The sequence below is a fragment of the Lucilia sericata genome, unplaced genomic scaffold (genome assembly GCF_015586225.1).
Source record: "Lucilia sericata isolate MDLA Ls3-8-SP2 unplaced genomic scaffold, ASM1558622v1 Contig000687F_arrow, whole genome shotgun sequence".
In the NCBI taxonomy this organism is placed as follows: Eukaryota; Metazoa; Arthropoda; class Insecta; order Diptera; family Calliphoridae; genus Lucilia; species Lucilia sericata.
In genome coordinates this window covers 51186-72678 of record NW_023994690.1, presented here as the reverse complement: position 1 = coordinate 72678, position 21493 = coordinate 51186, and the positions used below count along the sequence as shown (strand labels likewise).

Here is a 21493-nt window from a genome sequence, read left to right as displayed (position 1 = left end):
CGAAAAATTTTATATTTTTTCAGAAAATTATTAAAATGTTCGATAAATTTTCAACTTTTTTAATTTCTTTTCTAATTTTTAAAAAATTTCGATTTGTTTCATGTTTTACAAAATTTTAGATAACTACTTAGTTTTAATTAATGTTCTATAAATAGAACAGGACTAGAACAGAATTAGAACAAGAACTAGAACAGAAATAGAACAGAACTAGAACTGAACTAGAACTGAACAGAACTGAACTAGAACTGAACTAGAACTGAACTAGAACTGAACTAGAACTGAACTAAAACTGAACTAGAACTAGAACTGAACTAGAACTGAACTAGAACTGAACTAAAACTGAACTAAAACTGAACTAGAACTGAACTAAAACTGAACTAAAACTGAACTAGAACTGAACTAGAACTGAACTAGAACTGAACTAGAACTGAACTAGAACTGAACTAGAACTGAACTAGAACTGAACTAGAACTGAACTAGAACTGAACTAGAACTGAACTAGAACTGAACTAGAACTGAACTAGAACTGAACTAGAACTGAACTAAAACTGAACTAGAACTGAACTAGAACTGAACTAGAACTGAACTAGAACTGAACTAGAACTGAACTAGAACTGAACTAGAACTGAACTAGAACTGAACTAGAACTGAACTAGAACTGAACTAGAACTGAACTAGAACTGAACTAGAACTGAACTAGAACTGAACTAGAACTGAACTAGAACTGAACTAGAACTGAACTAGAACTGAACTAGAACTGAACTAGAACTGAACTAGAACTGAACTAGAACTGAACTAGAACTGAACTAGACTGAACTAGAACTAGAACTGAACTAGAACTGAACTAGAACTGAACTAAAACTGAACTAGAACTGAACTAGAACTGAACTAGAACTGAACTAGAACTGAACTAGAACTGAACTAGAACTGAACTAGAACTGAACTAGAACTGAACTAGAACTGAACTAGAACTGAACTAGAACTGAACTAGAACTGAACTAGAACTGAACTAGAACTGAACTAGAACTGAACTAGAACTGAACTAGAACTGAACTAGAACTGGACTAGAACTGAACTAGAACTGAACTAGAACTGAACTAGAACTGAACTAGAACTGAACTAGAACTGAACTAGAACTGAACTAGAACTGAACTAGATGAACTAGAACTGAACTAGAACTGAACTAGAACTGAACTAGAACTGAACTAGAACTGAACTAGAACTGAACTAGAACTGAACTAGAACTGAACTAGAACTGAACTAGAACTGAACTAGAACTGAACTAGAACTGAACTAGAACTGAACTAGAATTGAACTAGAACTGAACTAGAACTGAACTAGAACTGAACTAGAACTGAACTAGAACTGAACTAGAACTGAACTAGAACTGAACTGGAACTGAACTAGAACTGAACTAAAACTGAACTAGAACTGAACTAGAACGGTACTAGAACTGAACTAGAACTGAACTAGAACTGAACTAGAACTGAACTGAACTAGAACTGAACTAGAACTGAACTAGAACTGAACTAGAACTGAACTAGAACTGAACTAGAACTGAACTAGAACTGAACTAGAACTGAACTGAACTAGAACTGAACTAGAACTGAACTAGAACTGAACTAGAACTGAACTAGAACTGAACTACAACTGAACTAGAACTGAACTAGAACTGAACTAGAACTGAACTAGAACTGAACTAGAACTGAACTAGAACTGAACTAGAACTGAACTAGAACTGAACTAGAACTGAACTAGAACTGAACTAGAACTGAACTAGAACTGAACTAGAACTGAACTAGAACTGAACTAGAACTGAACTAGAACTGAACTAGAACTGAACTAGAACTGAACTAGAACTGAACTAGAACTGAACTAGAACTGAGCTAGAACTGAACTAGAACTGAACTAGAACTGAACTAGAACTGAACTAGAACTGAACTAGAACTGAACTAGAACTGAACTAGAACTGAACTAGAACTGAACTAGAACTGAACTAGAACTGAACTAGAACTGAACTAGAACTGAACTAGAACTGAACTAGAACTGAACTAGAACTGAACTAGAACTGAACTAGAACTGAACTAGAACTGAACTAGAACTGAACTAGAACTGAACTAGAACTGAACTAGAACTGAACTAGAACTGAACTAGAACTGAACTAGAACTGAACTAGAACTGAACTAGAACTGAACTAGAACTGAACTAGAACTGAACTAGAACTGAACTAGAACTGAACTAGAACTGAACTAGAACTGAACTAGAACTGAACTAGAACTGAACTAGAACAGAACTAGAACTGAACTAGAACTGAACTAGAACTGAACTAGAACTGAACTAGAACTGAACTAGAACTGAACTAGAACTGAACTAGAACTGAACTAGAACTAGAACTGAACTAGAACTGAACTAGAACTGAACTAGAACTGAACTAGAACTGAACTAGAACTGAACTAGAACTGAACTAGAACTGAACTAGAACTGAACTAGAACTGAACTAGAACTGAACTAGAACTGAACTAGAACTGAACTAGAACTGAATTAGAACTGAACTAGAACTGAACTAGAACTGAACTAGAACTGAACCAGAACTGAACTAGAACTGAACTAGAACTGAACTAGAACTGAACTAGAACTGAACTAGAACTGAACTAGAACTGAACTAGACTGAACTAGAACTGAACTAGAACTGAACTAGAACTGAACTAGAACTGAACTAGAACTGAACTGAACTAGAACTGAACTAGAACTGAACTAGAACTGAACTAGAACTGAACTAGAACTGAACTAGAACTGAACTAGAACTGAACTAGAACTAGAACTGAACTGAACTGAACTAGAACTGAACTAGAACTGAACTAGAACTGAACTAGAACTGAACTAGAACTGAACTAGAACTGAATTAGAACTGAACTAGAACTGAACTAGAACTGAACTAGAACTGAACTAGAACTGAACTAGAACTGAACTAGAACTGAACTAGAACTGAACTAGAACTGAACTAGAACAGAACTAGAACTGAACTAGAACTGAACTAGAACTGAACTAGAACTGAACTAGAACTGAACTAGAACTGAACTAGAACTGAACTAGAACAGAACTAGAACAGAACTAGAACTGAACTAGAACTGAACTAGAACTGAACTAGAACTGAACTAGAACTGAACTAGAACTGAACCAGAACTGAACTAGAACTGAACTAGAACTGAACTAGAACTGAACTAGACCTGAACTAGAACTGAACTAGAACTGAGCTAGAACTGAACTAGAACCGAACTAGAACTGAACTAGAACTGAACTAGAACTGAACTAGAACTGAACTAGAACTGAACTAGAACTGAACTAGAACTGAACTAGAACTGAACTAGAACTGAACTAGAACTGAACTGAACTGAACTAGAACTGAACTAGAACTGAACTAGAACTGAACTAGAACTGAACTAGAACTGAACTAGAACTGAACTAGAACTGAATTAGAACTGAATTAGAACTGAACTAGAACTGAACTAGAACTGAACTAGAACTGAACTAGAACTGAACTAGAACTGAACTAGAACTGAACTAAAACTGAACTAGAACTGAACTAGAACTGAACTAGAACTGAACTAGAACTGAACTAGAACTGAACTAGAACAGAACTAGAACAGAACTAGAACTGAACTAGAACTGAACTAGAACTGAACTAGAACTGAACTAGAACTGAACTAGAACTGAACTAGAACTGAACTAGAACAGAACTAGAACAGAACTAGAACTGAACTAGAACTGAACGAACTGAACTAGAACTGAACCAGAACTGAACTAGAACTGAACTAGAACTGAACTAGAACTGAACTAGAACTGAACTAGAACTGAACTAGAACTGAACTAGACCTGAACTAGAACTGAACTAGAACTGAGCTAGAACTGAACTAGAACCGAACTAGAACTGAACTAGAACTGAACTAGAACTGAACTAGAACTGAACTAGAACTGAACTAGAACTGAACTAGAACTGAACTAGAACTGAACTAGAACTGAACTAGAACTGAACTAGAACTGAACTAGACCTGAACTAGAACTGAACTAGAACTGAGCTAGAACTGAACTAGAACCGAACTAGAACCGAACTAGAACTGAACTAGAACTGAACTAGAACTGAACTAGAACTGAACTAGAACTGAACTAAAACTGAACTAGAACGATACATTTTTTAGTAGAACATTTTCTATTTTTATAAAATTTTCGATAAATTTGATTTTTCTTTAGAAAATTATCTATAAATTTTATTTTCCTTTAGAAAATTTTGCAAAAAATAATTTTAAAAATTTTATAATTTTTCGAAAAATTTTTTATTTTCTTTTTAGAAAATTTTAAATTTTATTTTGTGTTTTTAGAACACTTTCGCTAAATGAATTTTGAAAATTTTCGAAAATACCTTTAAAAAAATATGAATACATTTTCATACAGAAACATTTCTCCCCATCGCTGTAAATACAAAAACAATTTATACGTTGCTGTAAATGGACACCATTAATAGTGGCTTTAGTTAATGAAGCCCAACCAACCAACTCTCTTCGTCATCGTCATCATCATCAACTACATAGTAATAAAAATTTAAAATTGATGAAAAAGTCTCATAATTACCGCACAAGTGAACAATAACTCTCACCTCCCACGCCCCTTCTACCCACTTACGTACATATCAACACCTTGTAGTTGTTGTTGTTGTACACTTTAATAATCACACAACATTTTCAAACGATAAAAAATTACTTTTAGTTGCAAAGTTGAAATTTAAATTTGTAAAGTTCGCCGTCAGTGACTGACATCATTCTAATTGGTCATTATTTTAAATTGTTGTTTTTGTTGTAGTAAGAATGAAGTAAAATAAAATATTTCTTAATTTAAAACTTAAGTAAATCATTTGCCAACTGACGGCACAACGGTTCCATGGTGTAATGGTTAGCACTCAGGACTCTGAATCCTGCGATCCGAGTTCAAATCTCGGTGGAACCTAAGAATTTCTTTTTTATTTATTTTTTTATTTTTACAAATTCTTGTTTTAAATTGTTGTTGTTGTTGTTTTGTTAAGAATTTTTACCACAAGCAGAGAAAACAAATACTTTAATGAAAAAAGCTTTCTTTAATGCAAAGCTTTTTCTGAAAGCTTATAGAGTTGCCACTGTAGGCTGAGATGATCAGTAGAGGGTTGAATTTGTGTGTAATTTACTAAAATGATCATTGTTGTTCCCTATAATCAGATTAAAAGTTTGGAATTTATAAAAATTAACTGCAATGATTCAGATTTTTAAAAATTCATACTATAAATTTTGTATAAATTTTAATTTTGTAAACGTTTTTAATAATATTCTATGTTGACCAGTGGGCGACGTGCCACATGCAAAATAAGTACTAAAAGTCGCATATCTCAGAAAGAGCTAAACTCCTTAAATTTTGTATGGACAACTTTGACATCCATATCAATACATGGGGATAAAATGGGCCTAGCTTCAGTAGGCGTGGCACCGTTCATATAAAGAAAATCTTAAATTAGTATATCTATGAAAATATCAGAGACACCTTAGTATAAACATGAATCTTTAACACAAAAAATGGGCGGACTAGAATTAGGGGGCATGGCACCTCCCATATGAATTAAATACTAAAATTCGTTTATCTGGGAAGCTATTGTAGATATAATCTTAAAATTTTACACAAGGTCTTTAAACATCCATGAGAATATTTATGACGAAAATGGGCATACTTTCTTAAGGTGGTATTGGCACACCTCTCATACGGATTGAATATACAAATTTGTATATCTGAGAAACTTTTAGAGCTACAATTTTAAAATTTTGTACGAACTACTGTACTAGATTTTAGGGGCATGGTAGCTCCCATATAACTTAAATTCAAAATATTGCAGCTAGAATCTTTACATTTTGTACGAAAAACTTTAACATCAATTTGAACATTTGGGAAAAATATTGGTGGACTTTTATTTGGGAGGCCTGACACCTCCCATATGAATTAAGTACAAAAATTGGGTAACTGTGAAACTATTACTACTGGAATCCTCAATTCTGCACAAAGAACTCTGACATTCGTGTGAACATTTGGGTAATAAATTTGCCGACTCTCAATAGGAGTTTGGCATTTCCCATATGAATGAAATAAAAATATTACTTAGTATATCTAGGAAACTTTTAGAGCTAGAATCTTCAAAATTCGTAAAGTGAATTTTTATTTATATTGATTTTAGGGTAGCAAAGCACACTGGGTATAGCTAGTTTAATAGAATTATGTAAAATCCGAAAGAAGTAAAGAAGGTTTAATAATTATATTCCAAAGTTCATCTTAATAAATAACACAGGCCAACAAATTTTTAACTCACATCAGTTCTGTTAAGCGCGAAAAAATGCTTTCTATAGCATAGAAGATAATAACAAATGCTAAAATGTGAAATGTAATGTAAAAGGTATTCAATTCGAGAAAGTTAACCTAACGAATTTAAAACAGTTTGACGTATCAAGTTCTGAATGAAAAACTGTAGAGAGGGAATTCCATACGATAGTGGAAAGAAGCGCAAAGTTCCCAAAGGGTGCAATCCCAACGACAATAGTGCGAGAAATTTCATCAGAAGGAGCAATCTTGAGTTTAGTATGATACTGATTCGGGACGGACAGGTTTATCAGCACAACTACACAAATGGGACGAGCACCATTATTTTTCATGTAAAGGAGCGCAGTTACCTTTTTAAAGTGGATTTTTAATTGGGGCTAGGACATAAATATTGACAAATGTGGTACCCTTTTTATAGAACTTAATTGGATCATGAAATCAGTGACATGATTAGGTAAGGTTGGCAGGTTGTCCTCGATGGGGACATCACTGGGGATACACTTAGATCCAATACGAAAGACTTTAACAAAAGATGATATATCCAGGTATCTGGAATTCATTACTGTCTTATTGTGGAATGTTTCGCCATTTAAGAACAAGATTGATGTTGTGCAAACAACATTTATAAACCTGATGGACATATTTTTAATAAATTGTGTAGAGCATGTCCATTGACCAAACATTAACTCTAATGCATAATACCTTTCCAACTATAAACGGTCAACTCGATCAGTTTTAAGTCATTAAAAGTAGTTGAAAAAGTCATAATTAGTCTTAAAACAAACTTTAAAATGCTGTCTGGGGATTAATTAATCTACTGCAATAATTAACAAGTAAGAAAGTATAGTCGGGCGTGGCCGACCATATGATACCCTACACCAGTTATGAATATTTTATGTGATTTATTTTTCATAATAAAGCATTTATCTTCAATATTCCCTTGTTCCGATACATTTAAGCAATTTACGGATGACAAACTAATTTTCTGAAAGAGGCTTTATATGGGGGCTAGGGGCAAATATGGACCAAGCCCGATAAAATTGTGTGAATATATTTATATTTACATAATATTTTATTGTGCTGAATTTCATCGCGATATTTGTGTTTATAAGTTAATTTGGGACATTCAAGTAATTTTCTGAAGGGGACTTTGTATGGGAGCTAGGGTCAAATGAGGCCCGATCTTTATGAAATTTGGCAGGGTCATCAAGACTTCTATAAAACTTAGTTTTGCCGTATTTTATCGGTATATATGTATATTTAACATAATTATGAGCTCAGAAGCCCTTTTCGGGGGGTCCTGTTCTATGGGGGCTAGGTGAAATAATGGACCGATTTTAACCATTTTCAATAGGCTTCGTTCTTAGGTCAAATAAAACGTGCGTGCCAAATTTCATCCAATTATCTTGAAAATTGCGACCTGTACCTTGCGCACAAGGTTTACATGGACAGCCAGCCAGCCAGACGGACGGACGGACGGACATAGCTTACTCAGAAAACGATTCTAAGCCGATTAATATACTTTAAGGTGGGTCTAGGACGAATATTTTTGTATGTTACAAACATCAGCATAAATTCAATATACACCCCCCCCCTCTAAAATGGTGTAGGGTATAAAAAATAATAAAAATCCATTTAATGTGAAAATTCCACAACTTAAAGGTAACTCTAAACAAAAGCTCTTTTCGAATAAAGATACAAATTCCAAAACAAAAAGCACACATTGCATTTCCCCCTTGCAATGTGAATGCACTATATTTAACACACAAATGGAGAAACGATGGAAAAGAAAATAGAAAAAAAACAAACAATAAATAATACTACAACAAAAATATGCACTTGACAAGATAAAAATTCAATATTTTCCTCATTTAAAATGCATATAGAAGAAGAAAACACAACAAAAAAGAAAAGAAAGAATAACAACCTTAAAGCAGCCACTTACCTTTATCTCGAAATAATTGTATATAATCCGTTAGATTATTCTGCTCCAACCAAAGGTCGACAGTGGGTAATGCGGGGTCGCTACGAAAGCCATGCAGCAGCAGTGAGGGATATTCGTTCCAAAACAACAACACAAGTTTGACAAGTGAAATTGTAAACATGAGACTTAAAATCAATGCAATGAGAATTTTCATTGTACTAATTAACATACTCGTACAAGTACTAATAATAACAAGTGGCAGCAGCGACGGACGAAGACAGCAACGTTGGCGGTAGCTAATAAGCACAATGTTAACGACTACTACTAATATGACGACTGCAGCAACAATTTAAAATTGTTTAATAAAAAAACTATTTAAGTGCTGTTATTAATTAATTAGAGACCGGTCTGTTTTGTTGTTTGTGTAAAACAGCAACAAAAGGTAAATGAAAACAAACCAATAAACGTTAAAAAACAATTGTTATCGAAATACAATAACAAAGAAATGTAAACAAAACAAAAAATCACTAAAAAAAATCAGCGTTTAAATTTGTTTAACAGAAGCAACAGTCAGTTGTTGTCTTGAATAATTTAACAATTTAATGTTTGTTTTTGTTGTTTTGGCAGGTGCAAGTATTTGTTTATATCTGCGTACGTGTTGTTGCTGCTACAACTAAATGCACTTTACATATTTGTTTGGCTGTCTGTCAGTCTATTTTGTTTGCAAGTTTGCACGCGATTTCTTTTTGCTGTTGTTGTTTTTGTCAAAAGCAAAATATTAAAAAAAGCAATGAAGTTGACGTAGAAGTACTTGTTGTTGTGAAGTACGTAAAAATCGGTGGTATTTTTGTTGTTTCTGCCGCTGCTGTTTCGACGCTCTTTAAAGTTGAGAAAGTTTACCAAGTGCGAAAGTTTTTTTTTGCTTTATGTTGTTATTATTGTAATTTCATTTTAAAGTCAATTAGTCTAGTGTCCGAGCCACTTTAAATTTTATTTACTCCGTTTTTTCTCTTCATTTATCATGTTATTTTTAGTTTCTTTTTATTTAAATTTGTTCACTTGTCAGTTTATTATAAATTTCTTTCATATAAAAAATTGATTTTCTTGAGTATTTCTTGAGCTATTTTATTGTTTGTTTTGTTATCACAGTTTTTTTTCTTCCGATTTTTTTTTTCTATTCAAAGATTTATTTTACACACATTTTTTGTATTTCTCGTGTCACGTTTAACATCCGTTCTGTTTACCGTTACAATCCGTTTGTGTTTGTTTATTCCCGTTGCTTTTACAGATGTGATGGTTCGTTGGTTGGCGTTTGTGTAGACTTTGTGAGCCTCCTCTCAAAAATGCCAACTTAAAGAGGGTTGCCAGTTATTGTTTTTGATAAAGTAGTTAAAAATCGCTTGTTTTAGTGGCGTTTTTTTTTTAGGTGAAATGATTTATGATTTTTTAATGATTAATGATTTTCATGCTTTTTGGACTAATCTTTGTACAGTCTATATCATACTCTCTAGGCTATACTGCTTTATGGACTAATCTTTGTACTAGTCTAGTATCTAGTTTATGGACTAGCCTACGGACTACTCTATGCGCTAGTCTACGGACTAGTCTATGCACTAGTATATGGACTAGTCTACAGACTAGTCTATGCACTAGTATATGGACTAGTCTACAGACTAGTCTATGCACTAGTCTACAGACTAGCCTACAGACTAGTCTATGGACTAGTCTGTGGATTAGTCTACTGACTATTGTATGGATTGGTCAAGTAACTAGTTTATGGACTAGTGAAGTTGCTAGGCTATTGACTAGTCAAATAACTAGTTTGTGGACTAGTGAACTGAATAGTCGATGAACTAGTCAAGTAACTAGTCTATTGACAAGTATATGGGTTAGTCTTATGACTAGTATCACTAGTCTATGGACTACTTTTGTACTAGTATATTAACTAGTCTATGGATTTGTCTATTGATAAGTCTACTGTCTAGCGTATGGACTAGGCAAGCAACTAGTCTATTGACTAGTCTTTGGATTAGTCTAGTAAATATTCTATGGACTAATCAAGTTGCTCGTCTATTGACTTGGCGAGTAAATAGTCTATGGACTAGTCAAGTAAATAGTCTATGAACAAGTCAAGTAACTAGTCTATGGACTAGTTTATTGACAATTATATGTTTTAGTCTTCTGACTAATGTGTGGTCTAGTAAAGTAACTAGTCTATAGACTAGTCAAGTAACTAGTACTGTGTACTAGGCTATTATCTAGTCTATGGACTATTCAAGTTACTTGTCTGTTGACTAGTCATTGACAAGTCTACTGTCTAGCGTATGGACTAGGCAAGCAACTAGTCCATTGACTAGTCTTTGGATTAGTCTAGTAACTAGTCTATGGACTAATCAAGTTGCTCGTCTATTGACTTGGCGAGTAAATAGTCTATGGACTAGTCAAGTAACTAATTTATGACTAGTCAAGTAACTAGTCTATGGGCTAGTCAACTAACTAATATATGAACTGGTCAATTAACTAGTCTATGGACTAGTCTATTGACTGCTCTATGGACTAGTCTACCGACTAGTGTATGGACTAGTCAAGTAAATGGTATATGGACTAGTCAAGTAACTAATTTATGACTAGTCAAGTAACTAGTCTACGGACTAGTCAAGTAAATAGGTCTAGTCTATGTACTAGTCTACTAATTAGACTATGTACTATGCTACTAATTAGACTATGTACTAGTCTACTAATTAGACTATGTACTAGTCTACTAATTAGATAAGACTGGGAACTGGGCAATTGGGACTAGCTCGGTAACTAGACTCTTGACTCGTCAATGAACTAGTATATTAACTAACTAAAATTAACTAGTCTAAAGACTATTCAACTGTATAAGCTATTTGTTTCCAGCTTTTAATTAAAAAATCTGGCATCATTAAAAATCACTCTTATCCTTATTATTGTTGCAGGATTCTCAAACACTTTGCAAAATGTGTTCTCTTATTGGGGAGTTATTATGTTCTCCTACTTACTCCTTGATTTCTCACATTTTCTCACTTTACGTTGTTGTTGATGTTGCTTTTAATGGTGGTAGTTTGATGTAAAATGTTCAAACATTCATATAAAATTTCATTTATTTCAACATGAATAAACACAATACTGTATCCTTTTCCTCAAATAAAAGTAAAACAGTTGTTTAGCGTTGGTGTGTGTGTGTGTTGGTTCAAAACTTTGAAAGCAGCTTGGCAGACAATTTGGCTTTCGTATAAATCTTAATTACGAGACATCATGACATTGGGGAAAGAGTATGGAAAATGATAAGAATATTTGTAAAAAATACAAAACAAACTAGAGATGTTGATGTGATGAGTATTACTCTCTTTCGCTTCCTAACGTGTTGTATATTATATATGTACGTAACGACTGTCTGATGGCTCCACAGGTCCTATTATGGGAGTTTATAGAATATTATATATGAATGTACTTGAACACAATGTTGTTCTATAATATTAATGATATAATGAATACTTTAAAACAAAATTTTACTTAAATGTACATCTATTTTTCATTTTGATCGATTAGATAAAATTTGATGTAATAATTTAATGCAGAAAATTTTATAGGAGAAAAAATAAATTTATTAAAAATTAAGGTTATGAAGTTAAAATTGAACTATATAGATTACTACAAAAAACTGAAATTAGCCAGTGATAAAACTCCACAATAACTGTATAGGGAACCTATGGTTATAGTTAAAATTGAACTACTTTATAAATGCAGATCCCAATGATCGACTTAAAATTAAAATATGTACATAAAGGAATAGTTAAAGAGTTCTGATGCAAAGATGCTGAAGAGCGATAAGACGATAAAGCATATAGTTAGGCGCTGCTGTAGAGTACTGTATAGTAATTATGTTCCACTATGAGCTTGTCTATGGACTAGATAAGTTACTAGTCTATGGACTATTCAAACTACCAGTGTATGTACTAGTAAAGCAAGTAGTCTATGGACTAATCCATTGGCTGGTCTATGGACTAGTATATTAAATAGTCTATGGACTAGTCTACTAACTAGTCTATGGACAAGTCTACTAACTAGTCTTGGGCTAGTCTACTATCTAATCTATTCAATAGTCTAGTCAATACCGACTAGTCAAGAAACAAGTCTATGGACTAGTCTATTTACTGGTCTATGGACTTGTCTATTGACAAGTTTGTGGCCTAGCCTACTGACTAGTGTAGGGACTAGTCTAGTAACTAGTTTAAGGACAAAGTCAAGTAGCTAGTCTATTGACTAGTCAGGTAACTAATCTATTGAGTAGTCAAGTAACTGGTTTATTGACTATTATATGGACTAGTCAAGTAACTAGTCTATGACTAGTCAAGTAATTAGTCTATTGACTAGTCTGTGCAATAGCCTACTAAATTCGACAAGGGCTTGACAATAGCAGAGAAAGTCTTTCAGTGGATTCGTCGTATAAGTTTCGTTCAATTTGGTGAATTAGTGCCCCAAGTTCTGTATGTCCATCATACAAACCACGGACTTTCTTCCAGTTATGAGACTTCTTGTTCTCTTTTCGTAAGATTTTGGGGTCCATTATTCCATGTGGCTAAGTTGGATTCTGTAGCTCAGGCTTGCAATCTGCTTCTGTTGCTTCGAATAGATTTCCATTAATCAGGTTAATATCTTAAAGTTCCCTGCCTATTGTTAATAAAAACTAAATAAGCTCTTTCATTACCAATAATCCCGGAGCGGCCTGGTGCCCTTATAGATTTTGCTACCGAAAAAAAGTCTGTTAAGGTTATCTTACTGTCTTAGCTTCAAGCATTTTGACTGATAATACCTGTATTGTCATTTTGCTGCCGGAAAATCTATTCACATGCGCCTGCGCCATATTCAATCCAGCCTATTTAATACATAGCACTGATTTCTGCCTAGAAGCTAGAGTTGAAATCTGATTGATTCTCACGGGTGTTTGAGCTAATGTTCCATTTTACCACGGTTGCCTATTAGAGATAAATCGCCCACAATTTGTGTCCATTTCAGTCTATTGTATTTGATCGGGTACTTTTGAATATATGTCGGTCATCATTATTCGGGTACTTCTGAATAATGATGACCTACATATATTCGCCTATAGATAAGATTTGCGCGACTGCAAGCATCTCATACATATATTGCATGCGTTCACAATTATGATTCTAAAACTTTGGCCCGACTTATATATATCTAAGCAACATGTGCACAGAACTCTTTATAATAAAATTATGGTGGCGTAAGATAGTATTGGTCTAAATACGCTTTTATAAAGACCAAGGCCTCTAAGAACCCATTATAGACTAAGAATCATTTTGGGTTTATGGTTTAAATACGTAGCTTCCAATATCGTGATGGTTGGTTCTATTCTATGTTGGTTCCTCATCAAAAACCAGGGTTTCGTCTTCCTTCTGAAGCTTTTCTTTATGACTTCTTTTCTTTAAAATTAGATATGTTTTATATCTAATTCGAAACAGTTTTTCCCCAAAATCCCAAAAATATTTCCTCATATGGGAATTTTATAAAACACATGTCTTTGTTCAAATATTACAATACCAGATGGCAACCTTAAATATAAAAGCTTGCACTCTTTTATGTAAAGCTTTTTAAAAAGCTTTTGTAGTTGTTCTATTTTTAGCCAAAATTTTTAGTTAAGACAACAACCAAACTGAAAACAAATACAAAAACATTAATACATAAAAGCTTTTAAGCTTTACTAACAGCATTAAAGATAAATTGAAAAAATAAAAAAAATTTATGTTCTTAGGTTCCACCGAGATTTGAACTCGGATCGCAGGATTCAGAGTCCTGAGTGCTAACCATTACACCATGGAACCTTGTTGCGATTGGAGGGCTAAATGAAGAGAGCAAATTTTTTGCATAAATTTTGCGTGGAGTTTATAGTAAAAAATAGAACAAAATTTAATTCTTTTGGTAAATAAAATTTTATTAAAAGTAATGAAATGTAAAAAAGAAAGAAAAAATAAACTTTTTTTCAACAAAAAAAAAATCCAAGTTGCATGTGCCAGCGTGCATTTTAAAACAAATTTCTTTTAAAATTTAATTTTTTTCAATAAGCATATACCTAACAAGTCACATATCCAGTTGTACCAGTAAGTCCATAAAAACCACAACTTCTGCCAACATAATTAGCAGAAAGTCGCTTGCATTTGCTTAACCATAGTAAGCATAAGGAGAAGCGTAGTAACCACCACTGTAAGCATAAGGTGTGTAATATTGAGGAGCTGGTTCAGGACGAGCTACTGGACGGGGAGCTGGGGCTGGTGCTGGATAAGGTGAAGCCATGCTGACAGCGAACAAGGCAGCAATGAGTACAAACAACTGGAAATAAAAAAATTATTGTTTATAATTTTTTAAATTTTTTATTATATTCAAAACTTACGAATTTGAACATTTTGAAGTTTTGGGTTGAGTTGTTTTAGCTTTTACAAACGAATTGCTTTTGATACTATTTCAAACCATTCCTGGAGTATTATAGGAATCTGTTTAGCTCCAACTTTACTATTTTGTTTTTTTTTTATTATTTATTTTAAATTTAATTGTATTCAGTCAATGCATTGCAGGAATAAATGTTAATTGAAATTTATTATAATTTTTTATGAATTCCTGCTTTTTGTTTATTATATCTGTGTTTTGAATTTGTAATTTAGGCATTAATCTCCGTAGAATTTTTCTTAAAAATTACGCAATAAATTTTTTTGTCGGATTCAAAGATAAGTGGACTTTGATTAATATTTTAGTCTAGTCTCTAGTCTAGTCTATAGTCTAGTCTATAGTCTAGTCTATAGTCTAGTCTATAGTTTAGTCTATAGTCTAGTCTATAGTCTAGTCTATAGTCTAGTCTATAGTCTAGTCTATAGTCTAGTCTATAGTCTAGTCTATAGTCTAGTCTATATCTAGTCTATAGTCTAGTCTATAGTCTAGTCTATAGTCTAGTCCTATAGTCTAGTCTATAGTCTAGTCTATAGTCTAGTCTATAGTCTAGTCTATAGTCTAGTCTATAGTCTAGTCTATAGTCTAGTCTATAGTCTAGTCTATAGTCTAGTCTATAGTCTAGTCTATAGTCTAGTCTATAGTCTAGTCTATAGTCTAGTCTATAGTCTAGTCTATAGTCTAGTCTATAGTCTAGTCTATAGTCTAGTCTATAGTCTAGTCTATAGTCTAGTCTATAGTCTAGTCTATAGTCTAGTCTATAGTCTAGTCTATTGTCTAGTCTATAGTCTAGTCTATAGTCTAGTCTATAGTCTAGTCTATAGTCTAGTCTATAGTCTAGTCTATAGTCTAGTCTATAGTCTAGTCTATAGTCTAGTCTATAGTCTAGTCTATAGTCTAGTCTATAGTCTAGTCTATAGTCTAGTCTATAGTCTAGTCTATAGTCTAGTCTATAGTCTAATAGTCTAGTCTATAGTCTAGTCTATAGTCTATTTTATAGTCTAGTCTATAGTCTAGTCTATAGTCTAGTCTATAGTCTAGTCTATAGTCTAGTCTATAGTCTAGTCTATAGTCTAGTCTATAGTCTAGTCTATAGTCTAGTCTATAGTCTAGTCTATAGTCTAGTCTATAGTCTAGTCTATAGTCTAGTCTTTAGTCTAGTCTATAGTCTAGTCTATAGTCTAGTCTATAGTCTAGACTATAGTCTATAGTCTAGTCTATAGTCTAGTCTATAGTCTAGTCTAGTCTATAGTCTAGTCTAGTCTATAGTCAAGCCTATAGTCTAGTCTATAGTCTAGTCTATAGTCTAGTCTATAGTCTAGTCTATAGTCTAGTCTATAGTCTAGTCTATAGTCTAGTCTATAGTCTAGTCTATAGTCTAGTCTATAGTCTGGTCTGTAGTCTAGTCTATAGTTTAGTCTATAGTCTGGTCTATAGTCTAGTCTATAGTCTAGTCTATAGTCTAGTCTATAGTCTAGTCTATAGTCTAGTCTATAGTCTAGTCTATAGTCTGGTCTATAGTCTAGTCTATAGTCTGGTCTATAGTCTAGTCTATAGTCTAGTCTATAGTCTAGTCTATAGTCTAGTCTATAGTCTAGTCTATAGTCTAGTCTATAGTCTAGTCTATAGTCTAGTCTATAGTCTAGTCTATAGTCTAGTCTATAGTCTAGTCTATAGTCTAGTCTATAGTCTAGTCTAAAGTCTAGTCTATAGTCTAGTCTATAGTCTAGTCTATAGTCTAGTCTATAGTCTAGTCTATAGTCTAGTCTATAGTCTAGTCTATAGTCTAGTCTATAGTCTAGTCTATAGTCTAGTCTATAGTCTAGTCTATAGTCTAGTCTAAAGTCTAGTCTATAGTCTAGTCTATAGTCTAGTCTATAGTCTAGTCTATAGTCTAGTCTATAGTCTAGTCTATAGTCTAGTCTATAGTCTAGTCTATAGTCCAGTCTATAGTCTAGTCTATAGTCTAGTCTATAGTCTAGTCTATAGTCTAGTCTAAAGTCTAGTCTATAGTCTAGTCTATAGTCTAGTCTATAGTCTAGTCTATAGTCCAGTCTATAGTCTAGTCTATAGTCTAGTCTATAGTCTAGTCTATAGTCCAGTCTATAGTCTAGTCTATAGTCTAGTCTATAGTCTAGTCTATAGTCTAGTCTATAGTCTAGTCTATAGTCTAGTCTATAGTCTAGTCTATAGTCTAGTCTATAGTCTAGTCTATAGTCTAGTCTATAGTCTAGTCTATAGTCTAGTCTATAGTCTAGTCTATAGTCTAGTCTATAGTCTAGTCTATAGTCTAGTCTATAGTCTAGTCTATAGTCTAGTCTATAGTCTAGTCTATAGTCTAGTCTATAGTCTAGTCTATAGTCTAGTCTATAGTCCAGTCTATAGTCTAGTCTATAGTCTAGTCTATAGTCTAGTCTATAGTCTAGTCTATAGTCTAGTCTATAGTCTAGTCTATAGTCTAGTCTATAGTCTAGTCTATAGTCTAGTCTATAGTCTAGTCTATAGTCTAGTCTATAGTCTAGTCTATAGTCTAGTCTATAGTCTAGTCTATAGTCTAGTCTATAGTCTAGTCTATAGTCTAGTCTATAGTCTAGTCTATAGTCTAGTCTATAGTCTAGTCTATAGTCTAGTCTATAGTCTAGTCTATAGTCTAGTCTATAGTCTAGTCTATAGTCTAGTCAATAGTCTAGTCTATAGTCTAGTCTATAGTCTAGTCTATAGTCTAGTCTATAGTCTAGTCTATAGTCTAGTCTATAGTCTAGTCTATAGTCTAGTCTATAGTCTAGTCTATAGTCTAGTCTATAGTCTAGTCTATTGTCTAGTCTATAGTCTAGTCTATAGTCTAGTCTATAGTCTAGTCTATAGTCTAGTCTATAGTCTAGTCTATAGTCTAGTCTATAGTCTAGTCTATAGTCTAGTCTATAGTCTAGTCTATAGTCTAGTCTATAGTCTAGTCTATAGTCTAGTCTATAGTCTAGTCTATAGTCTAGTCTATAGTCTAGTCTATAGTCTAGTCTATAGTCTAGTCTATAGTCTAGTCTATAGTCTATTTTATAGTCTAGTCTATAGTCTAGTCTATAGTCTAGTCTATAGTCTAGTCTATAGTCTAGTCTATAGTCTAGTCTATAGTCTAGTCTATAGTCTAGTCTATAGTCTAGTCTATAGTCTAGTCTATAGTCTAGTCTATAGTCTAGTCTTTAGTCTAGTCTATAGTCTAGTCTATAGTCTAGTCTATAGTCTAGACTATAGTCTATAGTCTAGTCTATAGTCTAGTCTATAGTCTAGTCTAGTCTATAGTCTAGTCTAGTCTATAGTCAAGCCTATAGTCTAGTCTATAGTCTAGTCTATAGTCTAGTCTATAGTCTAGTCTATAGTCTAGTCTATAGTCTAGTCTATAGTCTAGTCTATAGTCTAGTCTATAGTCTAGTCTATAGTCTAGTCTATAGTCTGGTCTGTAGTCTAGTCTATAGTTTAGTCTATAGTCTGGTCTATAGTCTAGTCTATAGTCTAGTCTATAGTCTAGTCTATAGTCTAGTCTATAGTCTAGTCTATAGTCTAGTCTATAGTCTGGTCTATAGTCTAGTCTATAGTCTGGTCTATAGTCTAGTCTATAGTCTAGTCTATAGTCTAGTCTATAGTCTAGTCTATAGTCTAGTCTATAGTCTAGTCTATAGTCTAGTCTATAGTAGTCTATAGTCTAGTCTATAGTCTAGTCTATAGTCTAGTCTATAGTCTAGTCTATAGTCTAGTCTAAAGTCTAGTCTATAGTCTAGTCTATAGTCTAGTCTATAGTCTAGTCTATAGTCTAGTCTATAGTCTAGTCTATAGTCTAGTCTATAGTCTAGTCTATAGTCTAGTCTATAGTCTAGTCTATAGTCTAGTCTATAGTCTAGTCTATAGTCTAGTCTATAGTCTAGTCTAAAGTCTAGTCTATAGTCTAGTCTATAGTCTAGTCTATAGTCTAGTCTATAGTCTAGTCTATAGTCTAGTCTATAGTCTAGTCTATAGTCTAGTCTATAGTCTAGTCTATAGTCCAGTCTATAGTCTAGTCTATAGTCTAGTCTATAGTCTAGTCTATAGTCTAGTCTAAAGTCTAGTCTATAGTCTAGTCTATAGTCTAGTCTATAGTCTAGTCTATAGTCCAGTCTATAGTCTAGTCTATAGTCTAGTCTATAGTCTAGTCTATAGTCCAGTCTATAGTCTAGTCTATAGTCTAGTCTATAGTCTAGTCTATAGTCTAGTCTATAGTCTAGTCTATAGTCTAGTCTATAGTCTAGTCTATAGTCTAGTCTATAGTCTAGTCTATAGTCTAGTCTATAGTCTAGTCTATAGTCTAGTCTATAGTCTAGTCTATAGTCTAGTCTATAGTCTAGTCTATAGTCTAGTCTATAGTCTAGTCTATAGTCTAGTCTATAGTCTAGTCTATAGTCTAGTCTATAGTCTAGTCTATAGTCTAGTCTATAGTCCAGTCTATAGTCTAGTCTATAGTCTAGTCTATAGTCTAGTCTATAGTCTAGTCTATAGTCTAGTCTATAGTCTAGTCTATAGTCTAGTCTATAGTCTAGTCTATAGTCTAGTCTATAGTCTAGTCTATAGTCTAGTCTATAGTCTAGTCTATAGTCTAGTCTATAGTCTAGTCTATAGTCTAGTCTATAGTCTAGTCTATAGTCTAGTCTATAGTCTAGTCTATAGTCTAGTCTATAGTCTAGTCTATAGTCTAGTCTATAGTCTAGTCTATAGTCTAGTCTAGTCTAGTCTATAGTCTAGTCTATAGTCTAGTCAATAGTCTAGTCTATAGTCTAGTCTATAGTCTAGTCTATAGTCTAGTCTATAGTCTAGTCTATAGTCTAGTCTATAGTCTAGTCTATAGTCTAGTCTATAGTCTAGTCTATAGTCTAGTCTATAGTCTAGTCTATAGTCTGGTCTATAGTCTAGTCTATAGTCTAGTTTATAATCTAGTCCATAGTCTAGTCTATAGTCTAGTCTAAAGTTCAGTCTATAGTCTAGTCTAGTCTAGTCTATAAGTCTAGTCTATAGTCTAGTCTATAGTCTAGTCTATAGTCCAGTCTATAGTCTAGACTATAGTCCAGTATATAGTCCAGTCTATATTCTAGTCTATAGGCCAGTATCGGATTAGACTTTAAAAAAAATTACGAAATCTTCGAAAAGCAAAAAGCAATAACAATTATTTAATTACAATATTTAAATGTAAATTTACAATTTTATTAGAAACAATTTGTTTAAATCTTTGAAAGTCAATTTTATCCAATTAACAATAATGAAGCTATTTTTATTATTAAATATTCTATATAGAAAGCTCTATAGAAATTTCCAGCATTTATTACCGTCTGGAATATTTTTTTCAATTGGGAATATCCTGATTGAACATTTAAAAGCAAAAAAAAAAAAATACTCTCACTTTTTATTTTGCCAAACTTTTATAATAAATATAAATAAAAAAGTATAAACAATTACTCGAATTACGTATTTATCAGTTTCAAAAAGAATAAATGAAGCGTGTTGAGAATCTTTAATTGTCAATTCGATTTCAATGAACCAACGATAAAAAATAATAACAAAACAAACTAAATCCAAAACAATAATCAAATTCATGCGATGATTTAACAGTTTATTTATTTACTTTTTTCTGTTTGTTTACTCGACAAACCGGCAATTTAACAAACTATTATTAAGAAAACTACAACAATTATTGTCGGGGGGGAAGAGACAGACAAATAGGCAGGCAAGTCGGCAAAAAGACAAAACACTATTTGACTGTTAATTTGATGACAAATAAACTAAAAATAACTGCGAGTGTAAATACATTTAATAAATAGTATAGGAGTAATAAAAGGCCACACTCTTCGATATCTTTCTTCAACGCTTTCGGATACTACAACATGCCTAGATATTAATCTAGTCAAAAGAAAGTCTTATCCTTTCTTAATTTATTATTCAATTTTAGTTTTCGGATAGAGTATTTAAGAGCGTTAAGAGTTTGGTTAATGTGTCTACACTAACCCATTCCAAAATAGACTTTTCCTAAAATTATAATTTAATCACACCAATATGTCTATGCTTTAGAGATTTTGAGAAGGTATTCGATATAGTAAGCCTAAATGTGATTTGAAGTGCATTGGAATATAAAGAATCACTCTAAATATCATAAGCCTATATGTAACTTTTTTGGAAATATAGAAATTCCAAATAACTAAGTGGAACGATGATTGGGCCGCGAATACTGTCCTAAGGGACGATGTGATCTCAATCTACACAGATGGCTCAAAGACAGAAAGGGGTACGGGATCGGGAATCTCCTCCGATGATCTAAATCTTCTACTGTCTCTTCGACTACCTGACACCTGCACGGTCCTTCAGGCAGAGATATATGCCTGAAGGACCGGGAACTAAATCTCGAAAATTCGACTATATAAATATACTTTGGACAGCCTTGCATCAATCAAGGCACAACTGACACAACATCACGTCGAGTTGATAGATGATGATAGATGAATGGGCTCTGAGTGAGACGGAACTAAGGTGATCAAATATCATCACTTGTAGAATATCGAGACTGCTCTGGCCCACTCTGACAACAGATAGGACTAGGACTCTCTTATCTCTTGATAAGTACTCGATTAGGCTTCTAACTGGTACAATTACTGGGCACTAAATGATTGGACATATGTCAGAATGTATGGG

The 21493-nt window shown here is 33.3% G+C and overlaps 1 protein-coding gene and 2 non-coding genes across 3 annotated transcripts; 1 reads left to right on the top strand and 2 right to left on the bottom strand.

The window, feature by feature from the left end:
• Positions 1-4926: 4926 nt before the first annotated feature.
• On the top strand, positions 4927-4998 carry Trnaq-cug. Its single transcript has one exon. It is a non-coding gene; the product is annotated as a tRNA-Gln (tRNA).
• Positions 4999-14103: 9105 nt separating this feature from the next.
• Trnaq-cug lies at positions 14104-14175 on the bottom strand. The gene has a single exon. It is a non-coding gene; the product is annotated as a tRNA-Gln (tRNA).
• Positions 14176-14348: 173 nt separating this feature from the next.
• Positions 14349-14942, bottom strand: LOC119607325 (neuropeptide-like 4). Its single transcript, XM_037961190.1, has 2 exons — positions 14742-14942; positions 14349-14680 (listed from the first exon to the last, which is right to left on the bottom strand). The coding sequence occupies exons 1-2, from the start codon at positions 14751-14753 to the stop codon at positions 14513-14515; spliced, it is 180 nt and encodes a 59-aa protein (XP_037817118.1). The 5' UTR covers positions 14754-14942; the 3' UTR covers positions 14349-14512.
• Positions 14943-21493: the final 6551 nt, after the last annotated feature.